We start from the raw sequence: 18,823 nt of genomic DNA, 5'->3' as shown, positions 1-18,823 counted from the left end.
TTCAGTTCTGTACATTTTTTTGAATTCATCAAGTCATAAAATTTCAATGTGTTTGGTCTATTTCTATAGTAAAATGCAATACATTGTTTTCTACAGTTATCAAAAGCTGAACAATTAAAAATGTAATGGTATTCATCACCAATGGCATCTGAATTACACAAGACACATTTTCTGTTTTTTCTTTCTATGTTTTGCCAACTTTCAGTTTCTATTGGTTTCATGTTCAAAGTTCGAAATTAAACAAATAAGGATATTTGCCTGTCATCCAAAATATTTAAATATTTCTCAAACTCCAAAGTATCTTTAAATGAACGATAATTTAATGCTTTTGGTGATTCCTGTAGGCTTGCTAGCCATTTTTGCTTGAATTGATCTATTTAACTCTGTTTGATGGGTGACATGCATGTAGCCATGTTTTATTTACAAAAAAGATATTGTCCCATACATAAGACAAGTCACACATGTCTAAAATTGACTTGACGTGTTTTAACCATAAAATATTTGTACCATATTTGGCAATTGCTAAATTATACAAAATAAAAGGCAATTTGTCAGGTTTTCCGGTTACCAACTTGAAACCAATAATTCATCATTCGTAACTTAATTGAAATATCTAATGAATATCTTCCCAATTCACCATAAATCATAAAATCAGGAGTAGACGTTTTTACTCCAAGTAATATTTTACAAAATTTAATATGAATCTCGATTATTGAATTATTTACAAAACCCCAGACTTCACACCCATACAGGTAGGTAGGTAGGTAGGTAGGTAGGTAGGTAGGTAGGTAGTCCCACTTATACAAGATAGATAGATAGATAGATAGATAGATAGATAGATAGATAGATAGATAGATAGATAGATAGATAGATAGATACAGCCTCATTTAGAAAACTTGTATTACTAGTCCCACTTATACAAAAATTACCATATCCTCTATACATATTTAATTATCTTACCACTGATTAATGTTGATTACTCTCATTTTGTTAATTTATGTTATTATTTATAAATCATCATCATTTTACTTGGTTTCTTCTGTTATCTATGCTAACATCGGACCCAAACTTCTTTAACGCTGAGTTTTACTGTGCGTATTGCTGTGTGTTTCTATAATCCATGCCACGTTCACAGTTATCTAACCAATATGTAATATATGTACAAACCTTAAACATCAGTTTAAAAGGCTAGACTTATCAGATCGACACAAAGCTAAAAACTAATGCAACTAACAAAAGATCAAATTTTCTATCTTTACATTTTGGGGGGGGGGGGGGGGGGGGGGTATGGATCTTTTGGAATATAGACATATCATTACATTATTGGCTTCCAAATGTTTTATTTTGAACGTTACTGTGAAGATAATTCAAGACGCGCTAAATGTATTGATCATGTATGAGGCTGTTAGGTTTCTAGTTTGAATTGTTTTACATTGTCATTTCGGGCCTTTTATAGCTGACTATGCGGTATGGGCTTTGCTCGTTGTTGAAGGCAGTATGGTGACATAATGTTGTTAATTTCTGTGTCATTTTAGTCTTGTGGACAATTGTCTCATAAGCAACCATACCACATCTTCTTTTTTATATTTGGTATTTATTTATTATAAACATGGTATAGCAAGTGATCAAGCAAACAAGAGTGGACACACTGAAATGTTTACGCCGGTTTTATTTAATACTGTTCCCAAGTTTTGCTCTGTGAGCACTGTTTTGAGACGCCAAAGTACGTTAACCCTGACTAAACCGAACTAAATATAACGTTTCAACTGAGTTCAGACATATTACCCGCCGACGCTGATACTGGATTTTGACCCGAAGTTATCAACTGAAATTAATTGTCCGGCGACAGTTTTCTTGAGAATTAACATGATTAAGAAACGCACTTTTCTATCATGCAAATGATATAATACGACAAATCGGAAAATCGGTTCTTATCAATGTTTTAACCTCACTGAAAATAATTTATAATATGTAACGTCCATCAGAGGATCAGGTTGTCTGCATGTTAATATTGTAAAATATCAGCTGCGAGTCACAATGAAGCTTTTAATCGAGTGAGCGAAGCAAACGAGATAAAGAAAAGTCTCAAGTTTAAATTGAGTCGAGCAGCTGATTTTTTATAATATCATTATGCAGATAACCTGATAATCGATTTATCGGGCTGTATTTGCGACTTTTAGAAGTGTTTTCTTAGTTTCAACAGCAACCGGGAGTTGACTTGATAAGTTCGGGTCAAACTTATCAACGTCGCGATCGGTTCAAACATAATGCCATTTTTTAGGGGTTCGTATGGATAGTACATGGTAAATTGTAACAAACCCCTGTGTGTAAATTAAGGATCATTATTTCGATAGAGGCCCTATGTATAGTGTTTATTATGTTACGTCATGTTCAAAGCATCGACACGTTCTCTTTAAGAACAAACGTAAAATTCAGTAATAAGAATTTGCTCCCATGTATGAGCCTGATCATATTTTCTTTTTTGTAGTCTCGTATGTTCATGGTTACTTGGCCATTTGATAGTGATTATTTGGTTACCAAACCAAAAATTATCATGATTACTTTATTATTTGATAATCATGAACTGTATTTTCGATAACGTGATTATGTTGCTTAAAATGATAATTGATGATTATATGATTATATTTGCAAAACATTTTTACTTATGTGATTACTTGGACACCCCCATGAGGAGCCTCATGTGTAATTCCGGATCCTGAAATCCGGTCCGGTTTGTGTTTCGAAGATAGTGTTCAATAACTACTTCCGGTCAAAACATGCCGTTTGTTTTGATTTGTGGCTTTCCATCCAGTGGCAAATCTACACGAGCACAACAACTAAAGGAACATTTCAAAGCTAAAACTGTTAATGTTATAAGTGACCATAGTATTGGAGTTGACAGAAATTCAGTCTATGCAGGTTAAAATTATAAAAAAAAACCTCATATACTTGTAGTTGACTATCAGTGTCATGTCTGTTTCTTCAATTTCTTATCAAGTTACGCCATTGGCAATTCAAATAGTGTTTCCTGCTGCTTTTGAAAATAGGAGCCCATGACTTGGTCCAAATAATTATGATGTCTGGCAAGGCTATTTTATTTACATCATAATTATTTTGACTGCATGAACAAGTATGCATGACTGCCCTCCCCCAGCACTCCTCTAGGACTCGAACAACAGACCTCTGAACTACATTTACAAGGCAGTGTGTTAACTGACTGACTTAAAGTCAGTAAAGAAGTACTTACTTAGCTAATCTGCTTACTGATGACAATAAAGTATTTAATAGTCCGAGATTACTCTGACTTCCAACAGCTGTTTAGCCAGACAAGCTGGGGCAGTGGGACGTCAGAGCTTGTCCCATATCAAAAAGTGGATATTTGCCCACTCAAAATAGATGTGTTGCTTTGTCGCTTCTGGTGTTGACTGACAGCCTTGGAATTATATAAATCGGGCATCAATCTGTTCATGGGTACAAGTCAAATCGGCACCTGGTCAAATCGGCACCCATAGAAAAAGTCAAATCGGCACCTGGTTAAATCGGCACCTATTTAAAGTCAATTCAGCATCTAATAATATTTGATATAATATGACTATTATGCTAAGTTAGTAATTGAAGTATACTAGCATAATAGTCCCAGATATATATATAAATAATTCTTAAAATGTATAAATTCGATCATGATCTATTTTGGGGGTTGGATTTTATCATGCATTACATGTTAAAAAGCATCAAGCAGTAAAAATACAAAAGTTTTAATCATTTAAAGTTTTCTCAACATAATGTTACTGATGTTTTGATGAATTTTCTTTTCAAATAATTAATAACTTTAATCAAGTACATAGTGAAAACACAATGTAACACTGGCTATTGTTTCGCATATTTCTGTCATATTTTCACAACTATATGATACAGTCTAATAGTGAGAATTAATACAAAAACATTATCAGACCACAAAAAGACTCTTTATGGATATATGTGGTATCAGGAGAAAATTAAAATTAGAATTTAAACCATTCAGGTATCCTCGTTTCCATTGTGAGGACAAAGATAATAGCACAGAGTGTTAGGTTAAAGTATATAAATTTGAATTTAAAGATTAAAGATAAACTTTTATTACCTGGTGTAAGAAAATGCGTGTCAAAAAACTTATAACTTGTACAAAAACCCTGTACAAATTATAATTTGTACAAAGTTACATCTTGTACACAACATATATATATATTTAACAAATCTAACATGGGTGCCTAATTGACTACATCAAGTGCCGATTTAACCAGGTGCCAATTTGACTAGGTGCCGATTTGACTATACTGGGTTACGATTTTGACCAAGTGCCGATTGAACCAGGTGCCGATTTGACTAGAATTCTCTGTTCATAGTGCATGGAAATAACCCTTTACCACCCTCCTTGATCCCTGATAGATTGATGCTCAAACTAAGTTTGTGTTGTGAAAGTGTAAAAACTTGAATGATATGTATGGCATTTTAGCTGATCAAAAGCTTTTGTACCTAACACCTTTTGGATCTGACATGTTTTTACCAGTCAAAGCTACCATTACTGTGTCTTCTAACTGAACAAAAGTTTAAGGTCAATTCATTATCATTATTGAATGCTAGTCTGAAATGTAATTGTCTCAAAACTGAATTTCACAGCAACAACAAAAATGCGGATATGTGAAATTGGCAGTTAAAGTTTACAATAATACATTAATGCTTGTATCATATTTCAGATTCTAAAAAGGAAAAGGAAATAAGAGGAACTTTAAAATCTTCAGTACAAAGGTAAATAATGTATTCATATCTTATTACTTACTGTGGATTCATTTATTTCTCGTGGGTACCAATTTTCATGGATAAAGGAAAACTTGTATGTTCGTGGATATATTTAATTTCGTGGTTTTGCCGATGTCTGCATACAAGCGCATAGAGAATTTTTTATTTGTTGAACATTTTATTTCGTGGTTTATCTGTACCCACGAAAGTGATGAAATCCACAAAAATTGGTATCCAACGAATAATAATGAATCCACAGTATTCTTAATTCAGCAACACTCAGCCCATAAATGATACCATTCATCATAAGATAAGTAGCATACTCATGGTGTTCTAACAGAATTTTAAATAGTATTTTGTTTCTGAAATTATCAGGGTACATTTTTTTGTACATGTGAACCAAATATTGATATAATTACACAGAAAAATCATTGCAGACATGTCATAGTAAAAAATATATGGGAAAATACTAAAAAGATGGTCATGATGGTAGGTGAATGATATGGTTTAAAATGCATAACAAATTATGAATGCACAATCTTTACACCACAAATAATGCACCATGGATATCAGAAGTGAAAGTTCAATTTCAAATCAGACAAGAACTTGATAAAGCAACTGAAAATCTTATTAATAATTTGTCAGGTGTTCAGATACAAAAGAGGGACGAAAGATACCAGAGGGACTGTCAAACTATCAAAAATAAACTGACAACGCCATGGCTAAAAATGAAAAAGACAAACAGACAAACAATAATACACAAGACACAACATAGAAAACTAACTTTAGATTTCACAACTTAAGCATGTTTAGCAAAACATTTTATTTTTGTTTAAAAAATATTCTTTTTGAGATATCAAAATTAAAAAAAAATATATCATATTCTCAAAATATAATGTCTATATTATACATGTTAATAGCAAATATTTTCAAACTTATGAAGTTTGAAGGAAAAATAAATATTACCTATTGTTTGATGTCTGTCATCCTAATAAACATTTATATTTTCTTTTTATCAGGTTACTTAACACAGATGATATAGTTATCTTAGATTCCCTAAATTATATTAAAGGTAAGTAGTGTTGTCTTGATTTTACTGAGTTTTTGGAGAAATTGAAATCCTAACTTAATTTTTGAATATAAATGTTTGATCACAATGAAAAGAATGTTAATATAAATAAGAAGATGTGGTATGAGTGGCAATGAGACATCTCTGCAATGGACATGTTAGAAACACATATGTAAACAATTATTGGTCAAAGTACATCCTTCAATGCAGAGCCTTTGCTCACACCAAACAGCAAGCTATAAAGGCCCCAACATGACTAGTGTAAACCTATTCAAATAGAAAATTCTATTGGATTTCATTTTTTTATTTATGGAAATGAGATAAAGGAAATGTACAACATAATAATTATTAATTTGAAAAAATTTTCTTTAATGAAATTTTGCTGTATTTAAAAAGTTAAATTTTGATTTTATTTTTCAGGATATCGATATGAATTATACTGTATAACAAAGTCATGTAAAACTCCACATTGTGTTGTAAGTACAAGCAGTATACATGTACAGTGAAACCTGATTAGACCAAACCCTGAATAAAACGGAAACCTGTCTAATCTAAACTTGTTCTGAAGACCAATCATATCACATTTTATGCATTGTGAACATAATGAAACCGAATACCTGCCAAAACCGAAAACAACATCTCATGTCCCTAAAGGGTTCGGTTTAGTCAGGTTTTACTGTAGTATATAAAAATAAGGAGATTGGGTATGATTGCCAATGAATCAATTATCCACCAAAGTTCAAATAGAGTGGATGCAAGCAAACGTACAGCCTTCATCAATGAGAGAAGCCCATACCATATAGTCAGCTGTAAAAGGCCCAAAAATCGAAAATATGAAACAAATCAATTGAGAAACTAGCAGCATAACTTATAAAAATAATTTACGAAAAACTAATTTGATATCCACATGACATATCAATGGCAACCACTGAATTACAGACTCCTGGCTTGGGATAGCCACATAAAAAATGTAATGGAGTTAAACATGTGTGTGTGCACTCAACCCTAACCTGAACTGGGACAGTTGTGTTATAATAACAAACTATAAAAATCAGTTGAATTGGCTTAACTCATCAGATCTATACACAGAAAAACATCAAACAAACACAGACTGGACCTTTTACGAATTTGCAACACTATAGACATCATACACCAATCATTTTTCAGGCCCGTAGCCAGGAATTTCCAAGGGGGGTTCATTGGACTCACAAACTCGACTTAAACAGTCACAATTCGAACAGAACATTGACTTTAACAGTGCTTATTTGTTTTCAAGGGGGGTTCATCCGAACCCTCTGAACCCCCTGGCTACGGGTATGCTTTTGCATTGTTGCATGTTGCATCAGACATTTTCTCTTATGACATAAACATGTTACAGTCGGTGATGGTCAATACTGGTGAACAAATAATTTACATAATTAAATCCTTTACAATCCATTAATTAATTTTAAAAAAACGAGATGTGAAAGATACCAGAGGAAAATTCAAACTCTCAAGTCTACTATAAAACTGACAACGCAATGGCTAAAAAAGAAAAAGACCAACAGACAATTAATAGCACAAAAAACAAAACATAGAAAACCAAAGAGTGAGCAATACAAAGCCCACAAGAACCTTGGGGTGATTTTATGTCCTTCTACATGTGGTACATGTTGTGGTGCTCATATAAGTGCAAACCTGGTAATAAGTCTAATTAAGTAATGGAAGCAGTCTTGACCTATAATTGCTTACAAGGTCTTTGATAAAACTGTCTTCTTTGTTTAAGATGAATTGTGATTTGTGATGTATGAAGCCATATTTGTATGTCCACATAAAAATGTCATATTCGTTGAGTTTGAGTTTTTTTTTGTGATTTGAGATTATTATTTTGTTTGTCCAGATCCTTTAAAATGTCATATCCTTGATGTTAAGTTGTTTCATGATATTAGATAAGACATTTATGTGTGTCCACATCCATTAAAATGTCATATTCCTTGATTTTTAGTTGTTATGTGATATAAGTAAAGACAAGGCTAAAGAATGGAACAGTTTGAAACCAGAAGAAGACAGATATTCGGATGAAATGTAAGACAGTGTTCAGGTATCTAAATATGCTAAAGATCTTGGTTCACTGTTAGATATCTTTGTAAAGATAAGATTTATTTTATTAAAGTGTCACCATTCTTTACAATATCAATATATATTTCAAAGTGTTCAGGTATCTAAATATACTGAATGTAAGACAGTGTTCAGGTATTTAAATATACTGAATGTAAGACAGTGTTCAGGTATCTAAATATACTCAAGATCTTGGTTCACTATTAGATATCTTTGTAAAGATAAGATTTATTTTATTAAAGTGTCACCATTCTTTACAATATCAATATATATTTCAAAGTGTTCAGGTATCTAAATATACTGAATGTAAGACAGTGTTCAGGTATTTAAATATACTGAATGTAAGACAGTGTTCAGGTATCTAAATATACTCAAGATCTTGGTTCACTATTAGATATCTTTGTAAAGATAAGATTTATTTTATTAAAGTGTCACCATTCTTTACAATATCAATATATATTTCAAAGTGTTCAGGTATCTAAATATACTGAATGTAAGACAGTGTTCAGGTATTTAAATATACTGAATGTAAGACAGTGTTCAGGTATCTAAATATACTGAATGTAAGACAGTGTTCAGGTATTTAAATATACTGAATGTAAGACAGTGTTCAGGTATCTAAATATACTGAATGTAAGACAGTGTTCATGTATCTAAATATACTGAAAGTAAGACAGTGTTCAGGTATTTAAATATACTGAATGTAAAACAGTGTTCAGGTATCTAAATATACTGAATGTAAGACAGTGTTCAGGTATTTAAATATACTGAATGTAAGACAGTGTTCAGGTATCTAAATATACTGAATGTAAGACAGTGTTCAGGTATCTAAATATACTGAATGTAAGACAGTGTTCAGGTATCTAAATATACTGAATGTAAGACAGTGTTCAGGTATCTAAATATACTGAATGTAAGACGGTGTTCAGGTATTTAAATATACTGAATGTAAGACAGTGTTCAGGTATCTAAATATACTGAATGTAAGACAGTGTTCAGGTATCTAAATATACTGAATGTAAGACAGTGTTCAGGTATCTAAATATACTGAATGAAAGACAGTGTTCAGGTATCTAAATATACTGAATGAAAGACAGTGTTCAGGTATCTAAATATACTGAATGTAAGACAGTGTTCAGGTATCTAAATATACTGAATGTAAGACAGTGTTCAGGTATCTAAATATACTGAATGTAAGACAGTGTTCAGGTATCTAAATATACTGAATGTAAGACAGTGTTCAGGTATCTAAATATACTGAATGTAAGACAGTGTTCAGGTATCTAAATATACTGAATGTAAGACAGTGTTCAGGTATCTAAATATACTGAATGTAAGACAGTGTTCAGGTATCTAAATATACTGAATGTAAGACAGTGTTCAGGTATCTAAATATACTGAAAATCTTGGTTCACAGTTAGATATCTTTGTAAATCCATTGATATTACAACACAGAATTCAGAATGTTATCAAATTCAATACGAAATGTTTATTTACTACCGTAAATTTTAAACAATAAGTTTGTCACTCAAACTGATCAGCAACCTTGTTATTTCATAGAAATTCATTGAACACCTTTAAAAAACCTCAACTTATCAATCATTTAAAATCCATTACATCAATTTATGGTAATTAAAGCAGGGGCAGATCCAGGATTTTAGAAAGGAGGGTTGAATTTTTTACACTTCACCTTTTTTTGGTGGCCCTGTTTGGGCTAAAACATGAAATATAAAGTATAAAATGCTTTTTTAAACAGGTCATGGCGTGGGGCTTGTATATTTTGATGTTGCTGTAAAGTGTAAGGGTTGGATATTTTAGTTGCTGTATTCTCCCTATTAATTGTCTATCGTAAAATGATATTAGTAGTATGGCTGGGCTATTGGATTAAATTTAAAATACCAGTTACGAATTAAAAAGACAAACAAGCATTTTTTATCCAAATGTTTGGTTGATATAATAATATTTCACCCAACAAAATTAAGGGAAGTGAGGGGTTTCAAATCAACCAAAGACTAAGTATGATTCTGAAATGACAACAAATTTATGATTGACGGCCGACAAATGGAGACATAAAGGCCACACCCAGCAGGCAGGTTGCAGTCTGGTCTTGAAAAAAGTACGCCCTCTACGCCCCCCTCTGAATCCGCCACTGAAAAGCGTGAAATGATTCTTCAGATAGACAAATTAAATATTTGTAATTCTCCTTCAAGGTCAAAGGCATTTTGATTCTAATTTTTAAAACAATGCTAAACTTATTTCATGTATATAAGCAAGATGATGTTGTCTGTTAGAGTGAAGAAAAAAAAAATCAAGCAAAATATATCTTAGATTTGAATCTAACATATATATATATATAGAAGAGCGATTGAGGGGAATGTGTCAAAGATACAACAACTGGTCAAAGATAGTCTTCCATGCAGAGATATCTTCAGCTGACCCATAAACTATAATTTATAATACAGTGACCTATAGTTGTTTTAAATTTCTGTGTCATTTGGTGTCTGTGTAGAGTTGTCTCTTTACTTTTTTTATCTTATAGTTTAGCAAATGTACGCTACACTTAAATCTGAAACATTCAAATAAACTTTAGAAAAATATAAATAAAAGACTAAAAGGTAGCAGATAAAAAAAACATATTGCAAAGCACAGAGTAAAACTCAGTTTGAAAAAAAAATTGAATATGTGTATGATTAAATAGTGGTGTCCCATGGACCAAATTTCATGTTTATGACATGTGAAATTTTGTTTAGGACAGAATTTTATTATAAAATATTGTCCCCGTCTGTGTAAAAGTGTCCCTTGAAAAGTTATTCTAATTTGACATTTGTTAGATATTTTTTTCAAAGTGAAATCATGTCCAAATTGCATAAAAGTCTTGTCTTATACAGATGAACTTTGAAATATAGTTCAAGAAGACGCAATTTCATGGGACACTTTTTTTGGCTTACATATTCATACCACATCTTCTTATTTCTTTGGACAAAAGTTTTACAATTTCAAAGTGCATGACAGGTTTATTACTTTGATTCAGTTTCATGATACTGGGTAGTTGATGAATTATATCTAATTCTACAATCATTTATTTGTCTTTTTTTTTAATTGTTATACAGGGGGCTGATACATGTTTATTTGTATATTTTTAGATTAGAAGCTTTATTTATGAGATTTGAGGAACCTAATCCAAACCAGAGATGGGATAGTCCATTATTTGTTATACAGGCAGACGACACATTACCATTCCAGCAGATAGAAGATGCTTTATTTAACAGGAAACCACCTCCTCCAAATATGGCTACTCAAAATGTAAGACTTAAAAGAAAAATTGTAACCAACACATATAATAAATTAACATCAGTAGGTCCGAGAACACAATTAATTCGTAGTGCATTTCTTTTAGAACATAAATGAAAATTAAAAAAATCCCACCTGCGCTTTCTCAATGAAATTTTCACAGTGTGTTGTACTACTTTTGGGACAAATTATATCAAAATTATAGAAAACTTCATCGTCTCTAACTCAAAATATGGACAATTTTATCTTTAGGGCGTCTTGAAATCTTTTGACAGCTTCCGAAGTGCTATTTTGCAACCTTTTTCACCTGGACCAAATCACTACTTTCCTTTAAAATTCTGGACCCACATTTTTTTACAGTGTAATTTCACCCCCCTACTTACAATTTGAGGCATTAAACATGGAGAAATAAATTTGGAAGGGGTATAAAAATTAATGGCAAGTAACCCACTGTTAACACTAGGGACTATATTCGTGAATCAAGGGACGACAATTGTGGTCTTGGACCTAATAGGATAGAAAGAGTTGACAAATCATAAAAAAACTTGGTATGACCAAAGCTTAATAAATTATAACACTGCTTGCAAAGTTTCATAACAATAGGATATATATTATGGACAATATGTTAAATTCTATACTCATCTTTGCGTGTTAAATTTTGACGTTAAAATTGAAAAATTTCAACTATCAACATGTTGGGCTTTAAAAATTAAAATATTGCAAAAAACTTCTTTTTAAATGCCTTAATATATCATTTATTATGTACTTAAAGCAATAGAGTACCCATTTGATTTATCAGACTTAGCATAATTATTCAAAAGTCAAATTTATATCAGCCTAGGCCTAAAAAATGAGGTTTTTCAATGAAAGGGGGCCTTACATGAAGATGTAATATTTTCCAGCAATTTGAAATTTGTGAAGCTTTTTGGTTATAAATAATCCTTACATATGTATTCAATGTACTTTAAATGGAAAGAAAAGTTACAAATAACATATCATATTAGTTTAAAAGGGTCTTAAGCCAAGTAAGACTGGAAAAAAATACGTGTCAATTTAGGCCGTGCCACATATTTACATTAAAAAATGCATATTGAGGCTATAAGAAATAAAAAAATGTGTCTTTTTTTATTATTTCTATACTCATGTGACATGATACAATAAATCTGAGCACAAAAAGGCTCTTGCAATTAACTTTTCTTGCAGACAGTATGGTCTGATACAAAGATTTCTGGCTTTTTAGTGAAAAACTTGAATGCAATTTTAGTCTCAGCAGGCTTATATTTAACCACTTGCTATCCTACAGAAGAAAAGAAAGATATTATGTGAAATGGAACAGGTACAATAGACATTGTAAAGTGCTTTTGGTACAAATTTAGTGAGGTCTTTATTGTGGACTTCAAATTTTATGTACCAAGAACACCACTTTTGACTTCATCCAAACAGCGCGTTAGACAAGGGTCATTTATACAACACATTTTGTACATATTGTCTGAGATAATCTTCTTTTCTGTAGATTATGAGTTCATAAACAAATGAAAGAACTAGATAAAGGCATAGAAAAACAAGTATTGACACATGAAAACCTGTCAGATAGAAAGTCAGGATGCCATGTATGCATCAATATTGAAGAAGCCTTAAAATGCCTATTTTGACCATAAAATGCCAAAAGTGGTCATTTTTGCAGAAATTCTATAGAATAAAAGTTTAAATCCTTTAGTTCCATGCTATTTGACACCACCAAATCATTTAGGGAAGTTGCCAAAGTACAGATTCTATATTTACAGACTGCACCTCTTAGGTCCGAGAACACAATTAATTCGTAGTGCATTTCTTTTAGAACATAAATGAAAATTAAAAAAATCCCACCTGGGCTTTCTCAATGAAATTTTCACAGTGTGTTGTACTACTTTTGGGACAAATTATATCAAAATTATAGAAAACTTCATCGTCTCTAACTCAAAATATGGACAATTTTATCTTTAGGGCGTCTTGAAATCTTTTGACAGCTTCCGAAGTGCTATTTTGCAACCTTTTTCACCTGGACCAAATCACTACTTTCCTTTAAAATTCTGGACCCAAATTTTTTTACAGTGTAATTTCACCCCCCTACTTACAATTTGAGGCATTAAACATGGAGAAATAAATTTGGAAGGGGTATAAAAATTAATGGCAAGTAACCCACTGTTAACACTAGGGACTATATTCGTGAACAACGAAAATCAAGGGACGACAATTGTGGTCTCGGACCAGTACAAACATTGAAAATTTGAACCTAATCTTCTCAATAAAATAATGATGGTTTTGTTTTGCTATCAGCTTTCTAAAACTAATTCCCTAAAACCTCATGTGGGTTTAATACTTAAGAAATAGTTCCTTCATGTCATGCTTTATGCTCATTTTAACATGGGTAGGCATTGTATTTGTTGATATTTTACACTGAGCGCTAGTGAGGTTTAAAATGTGGTCAAATATAATACCTACCCATGTTAAAATGAGCATAGAGCATGACATGAAGGAATTATTTCGATTCTAATAGAACAAATACAGTATTTTTATAGGTCGAAGCGTACAAAATTACCGTAAAAATGTTTAGCCGTTCCCGTTTACTCCCCGAGGAGTCTGTGCATTGCATTTCATATTTGATAAGTTTAAAAACTACAAGCAGGGTAAATATATATTGTTTCATAAAAAATATAATAAAAGTTTATGTCAGCTGCTTAAATGTATATATTTTAAAGGATAACGATGGAAGTGACGTTAATATAAACAGTAAGTTCGTGCGCATGTGTCAAACATATTTTGTGCTCATTAGAACACGGCTTTGTTTACAAAGCGTAATAAGGATGTCATATTAGAATGTGAATTCATTAATATTCATAGGATACCAACTTTCATGGATTTTGTGGTTACATGCATGTGAGCCAAGAATTGTAATGTTTATTGAAGTACAAAATTTATATTGACTTGTATATAGACTTTGGGAAAACCAGAAGATCAAATATCAATAAAAATACAATTTGTCCTCGAACCACAAAAATTGATACCCATGAAAATAAAAGAATTTACAGTATTTGATATGGTTTTTTATGTTTCTGATTTTATATCCTTTCACTGTTCTATGAAAATGTTTTTCATGCTTTGCAATCAAAAATGACATAATATTTGTAATGTTATTTGTCCAATTAATTCTCAATAACTGTCTTCAAGCGTCAATTTAAACTACAACTTCAGCAAACTTCTTAAAACCTTGTCTAGCAAATAAACCAAACTTTTGTAGATCTATACATGTACATTGTTTGCCAAATTTTTCAGTCAAGAATTTGTATTGATGTTTTTCAGCAACCCTTATCATCAACAAATTTTCTTTACGAGCTAGACAGAATTACACAAGAAATTAATAGCGTAAGTATATTTCATTTAACAAATACTGAAAATCAATGAACGATACCAAAGGCACATTCAAACTCATAATTTCATTAAGACGATAAAAACATTGACAGATTTTAAACGAATCATGTTATTTATTTTCCAAAAATGACGGTAACGATAATTATTCATTTATTTGAGACCTATCACTATAAGGATATTTTGATGAATCACTGTGAATTTTTTACCAATTTGACGCTTACCCAAAATGACTGTTTGACGCCTGATGTTAAAGGGCATTACTACCCTCATATAAAAGCTTCATTGTAAATAGGAAATGCAAGCTCTGCAATATAACATCAACTGTAAGATATATACACTATTTGCAGGCGCTGCTGGAATGATTCTTAAGTTCCTTCAATATATTTTTAGAATATGTAAAACTTCTACAGAAATGAGTTCCTTTGGGATTGTGTTATTTTAGCTCATGTACTTTGCATTTAGTTAGGAGCATGAATATTTTTATCTTTAAAGAATGTTTGACAGTTATAGAAATGATGGATGCTATGTATTCTCTTTAAAGAAACACTGAAGCAAAAAAAAAGTACAAGTAAAATGGTACTGTGGATTCATTTATTTTCATGGATTAAGGAAAACTTGCAGCTTCTTGGATATTTGATGTTGTGGTCTACATACATGTCTAAATACAAGCCTATCCAAAATTTGTGATTCTTTGAACATTTAAATTAGTGGTTCAACTGTTCCCACAAAAATTAGTATCTAATGAATAATAATGAATCCACAGTACTTTATACATCAGAAACAAATTTAACTCATAACAATGATAACATGCTTGTTTTTTGTCAGGTTATAATGGAAAGCCAAAAGACAGGTGTACCAGGGGACTTCATATCAGTACCAGGAACTCAGGAAAAAGTATCCTTTTATGTCAGAAATGAATAAATAATAAGAGGGTGGACAGGGGTAAAGAAACATGGAAATGATGGGACAGAAACTTAGTCATAAGGTTGGAATCTAAGGAAGAGAAAAGTACAAATAAAAATATTTTGGATGGTGTTTTTTAAAAGTTTTTTATCTGGGAGTTGTGGTAATCTGACCAAGTTACCCCTCAAAAATATGTCTGATGAACCTGTCAACCAAATAACATGGCTAAAAATCTTGAAAACTGCTTTAAATAGAGAAAATCTGAAAAGGTCATGAGTTATATTCTAGTCTACAACAATGGAAAGTGTCCATCGTTGAAGATGTACACAGAACTAGGTTAGCAACACAAGCACTTTAGTACCTATTGTTTTGCTCTTTAGAATTTAACTGACTTGTTTCAAAAATACCAAAGCAAAGATTGGATTGGAATCAATGTGTCCTCTCTGCTGTGTGAAAAAATTTATAGGGATAGAAAATGATTGGCAAAATGTGGGTGATTTTGGTTTAAAATTTAACCAAGGATTTAGTTCATACAAACACACATAAAATTTGGAGCATATGTGAATAGAAACATCAGTATTTTTAAGGAATATGTTTTCTATGTTTATTATTATTATTTTCCTTAATTTTCTACAGATACAAATGACTCGTGTTTATACATTGGCAGAATTACAGAGACACAAAAGACAGTTTATAACTTACACAAAGATGCATCCAGTCGAAGACACTTCCAAAATAACAAGCATGTTTGTTCAATATCTAAATAATTGTCTAAGGTGATAACAAGCATGTTTGTTCAATATCTAAACAATTGTCTAAGATGATAACTAAACAAATGTCTTAAGTTATATAATTTAGATATATCCATGGCCTCATAGAGTTTGTTTAAAGATTGGAGCTTGAAAGGTGTTAAAAAATTGTCCTAGCTTAACAATTTTTTTCAGATTTTGAAAACTAATTCCTGAAATAAACTTCAGATCAATTTTTGGATATTCAATTATATCCAGCTAGTTTTTATAAAAAATGAAATAAAGGTTTTTAAATTACAACCAATACAAACTTTTCCCAAGAAACAAGTTGGTCAACAATTCACTTACGTTACCGGTAAATTATGTAATCACATTATTAAGTTTGAATGCTTTTTTACTTTAATGCATGTATAACTTATCCTGTATATATACAGTAAAACCTGTCTAAACTGAAATCCCCTCTAAACATTATTTTTTTTAAGTCCAGTTATATGAAATTTAATGTGTTGTGAACATGATACTAAGTAGAACCAAACATCTGCCAAAACCAGAGCTTAAAGTACAGAAGAGGTTTGGTTTAGACAGATTTCAATGTATTAACTATTTTGTCTTTCATTTTTTTAAATGCTTGATTAACCATTGTTTTATTCCTGCTTCAATAACTGAATGTTCCAAAGGAGCTTTCAAGTTTATACTGTGTTTGAAAATGCCATTGAAATTTAGTGAACAAAATATCTGTTGATAAATACTGGGACAGGAATGGTTAAAAGTACATGTGCTGTAATAAGATAATAACTATTTAATGCTATTTTTCAAAGTGATGTAACATTCTTGTTTGTGCAATATTGAAACTATGGTCAGAGAAAATAAATATTTTCAAAACATTTCATTTTTCTTATTTTATTCGGAATGGGATGTGACACAGGCACTTGTCTCAGATTTTTTTTTCTCCAATATATATACCTTAAGGTGTTATATTAAGGTATATAGAATTATTTTTTAGACGAGTGCCTGTGGGATGTGATCACACAATTCAAGGATAAAGCTTTCACATGTGAAAATGTTATTAATATTTCAAAATTTTTGTAGCATAAAGATTTTCACCTTAAAAGTAATGTTTAAATGTTTTGCATTCTGTTGTCCAGCATTATCCTGTTATAACTTGCGGACTTTTGATTAATCCATGACAAATTTCAACCAAACTTACATCGACTCTTCTATGGGACACAAAGCTGTGGAGCATTAAATTTTAAAGCGTTTAAACCCTCTGCATTTGTTTGTACCCATTTGTTCCTAAGTCAGGAATCTGCTGTTCAGTGGTAGTCTTTTGTTGATGTGGTTCACAAGTGTCACAAGTGTAATGCTAATATTTTATATAGATAAGACCCTTTGTTTTCTTGTTGGGGCCCTTAAAAGCTTGGTGTTTGATGTGAGATGAGACTCCGTGTTGAAGGTCTTATTTTGACCTATATTAATTGTTAACTTTTTATATTACATTGTTACATGGATGTAGAGTTGTGTCATTGGCACTCATAACACATTTCTATTTGCCATTTTTGCTCGTGTTATTTGCTGACAACATTTTTCTTGAAAGAATCGTTTTTGTTTTATTATCTGTTCAAGCCTGACATTTAAATGCACAATGTTGACATAATTTTCAGGTAAATTAAAATTATTTCTTGAGTGTGATCTCTACTTACCCCGTTTTTGTTTTTTTAGCTCACCTGGCCCGAAGGGCCAAGTGAGCTTTTCCCATCACTTTGCGTCCGGCGTCCGTCGTCGTCCGTCGTCTGTCGTCCGTCGTCGTTGTTAACTTTTACAAAAATCTTCTCCTCTGAAACTACTGGGCCAAATTGAACCAAACTTGGCCACAATCATCATTGGGGTATCTAGTTTAAAAAATGTGTGGCGTGACCCGGTCAACCAACCAAGATGGCCGCCACGGCTAAAAATAGAACATAGGGGTAAAATGCAGTTTTTGGCTTATAACTCAAAAACCAAAGCATTTAGAGGAAATCTGACATGGGGTAAAAATGTTTATCAGGTCGAGATCTATCTGCCCTGAAATTTTCAGATGAATTGGTCAACCCGTTGTTGGGTTGCTGCCCCTGAATTGGTAATTTTGTGGAAATTTTGCAGTTTTTGGTTATTATCTTGAATATTATTATAGATAGAGATAAACTGTAAACAGCAATAATGTTCAGCAAAGTTAGATTTACAAATAAGTCATAATGACCGAAATGGTCAGTTGACCCGTTTAGGAGTTATTGCCCTTTATAGTCAATTTTTAACCATTTTTCGTAAATCTTAGTTATCTTTTTACAAAAATCTTCTCCTCTGAAACTACTGGGCCAAATTAATCCAGACTTGGCAACAATCATCTTTGGGGTATCTAGTTTTAAAAATGTGTCCTGTGACCCGACTATCAAATCAAGATGGCCGCCACAGCTAAAAATAGAACATAGGGGTAAAATGCAGTTTTTGGCTTATAACTCAAAAACCAAAGCATTTATAGCAAATCCGACACGGG

General features: G+C 31.8%; 1 protein-coding gene across 1 annotated transcript; it reads left to right on the top strand.

Annotated features, from left to right (window-relative positions):
- Window positions 1-2,739: 2,739 nt before the first annotated feature.
- On the top strand, window positions 2,740-17,177 carry LOC134719134 (protein KTI12 homolog). The gene is made up of 9 exons (XM_063582106.1): window positions 2,740-2,919; window positions 4,734-4,785; window positions 5,796-5,848; window positions 6,266-6,321; window positions 7,830-7,909; window positions 11,086-11,245; window positions 14,573-14,635; window positions 15,467-15,535; window positions 16,181-17,177. The coding sequence occupies exons 1-9, from the start codon at window positions 2,778-2,780 to the stop codon at window positions 16,322-16,324; spliced, it is 819 nt and encodes a 272-aa protein (XP_063438176.1). The 5' UTR covers window positions 2,740-2,777; the 3' UTR covers window positions 16,325-17,177.
- Window positions 17,178-18,823: the final 1,646 nt, after the last annotated feature.

Source organism: Mytilus trossulus, chromosome 5 (genome assembly GCF_036588685.1).
Source record: "Mytilus trossulus isolate FHL-02 chromosome 5, PNRI_Mtr1.1.1.hap1, whole genome shotgun sequence".
NCBI classification, from domain to species: domain Eukaryota; kingdom Metazoa; phylum Mollusca; class Bivalvia; order Mytilida; family Mytilidae; genus Mytilus; species Mytilus trossulus.
This window is presented reverse-complemented; position numbering and strand designations above follow the sequence as displayed.

What these genes read in the sequence shown, in the direction of transcription:
- LOC134719134 (XM_063582106.1), top strand. Translation starts at nt 2,778, where the DNA reads ATGCCGTTTGTTTTGATTTGTGGCTTTCCATCCAGTGGCAAATCTACA. An exon ending in TTAAAATCTTCAGTACAAAG is followed by an intron (nt 4,786 to 5,795) that starts GTAAATAATGTA and finishes TCTTTTTATCAG; the next exon opens with GTTACTTAACACAGATGATA. An exon ending in TTCCCTAAATTATATTAAAG is followed by an intron (nt 5,849 to 6,265) that starts GTAAGTAGTGTT and finishes TTTATTTTTCAG; the next exon opens with GATATCGATATGAATTATAC.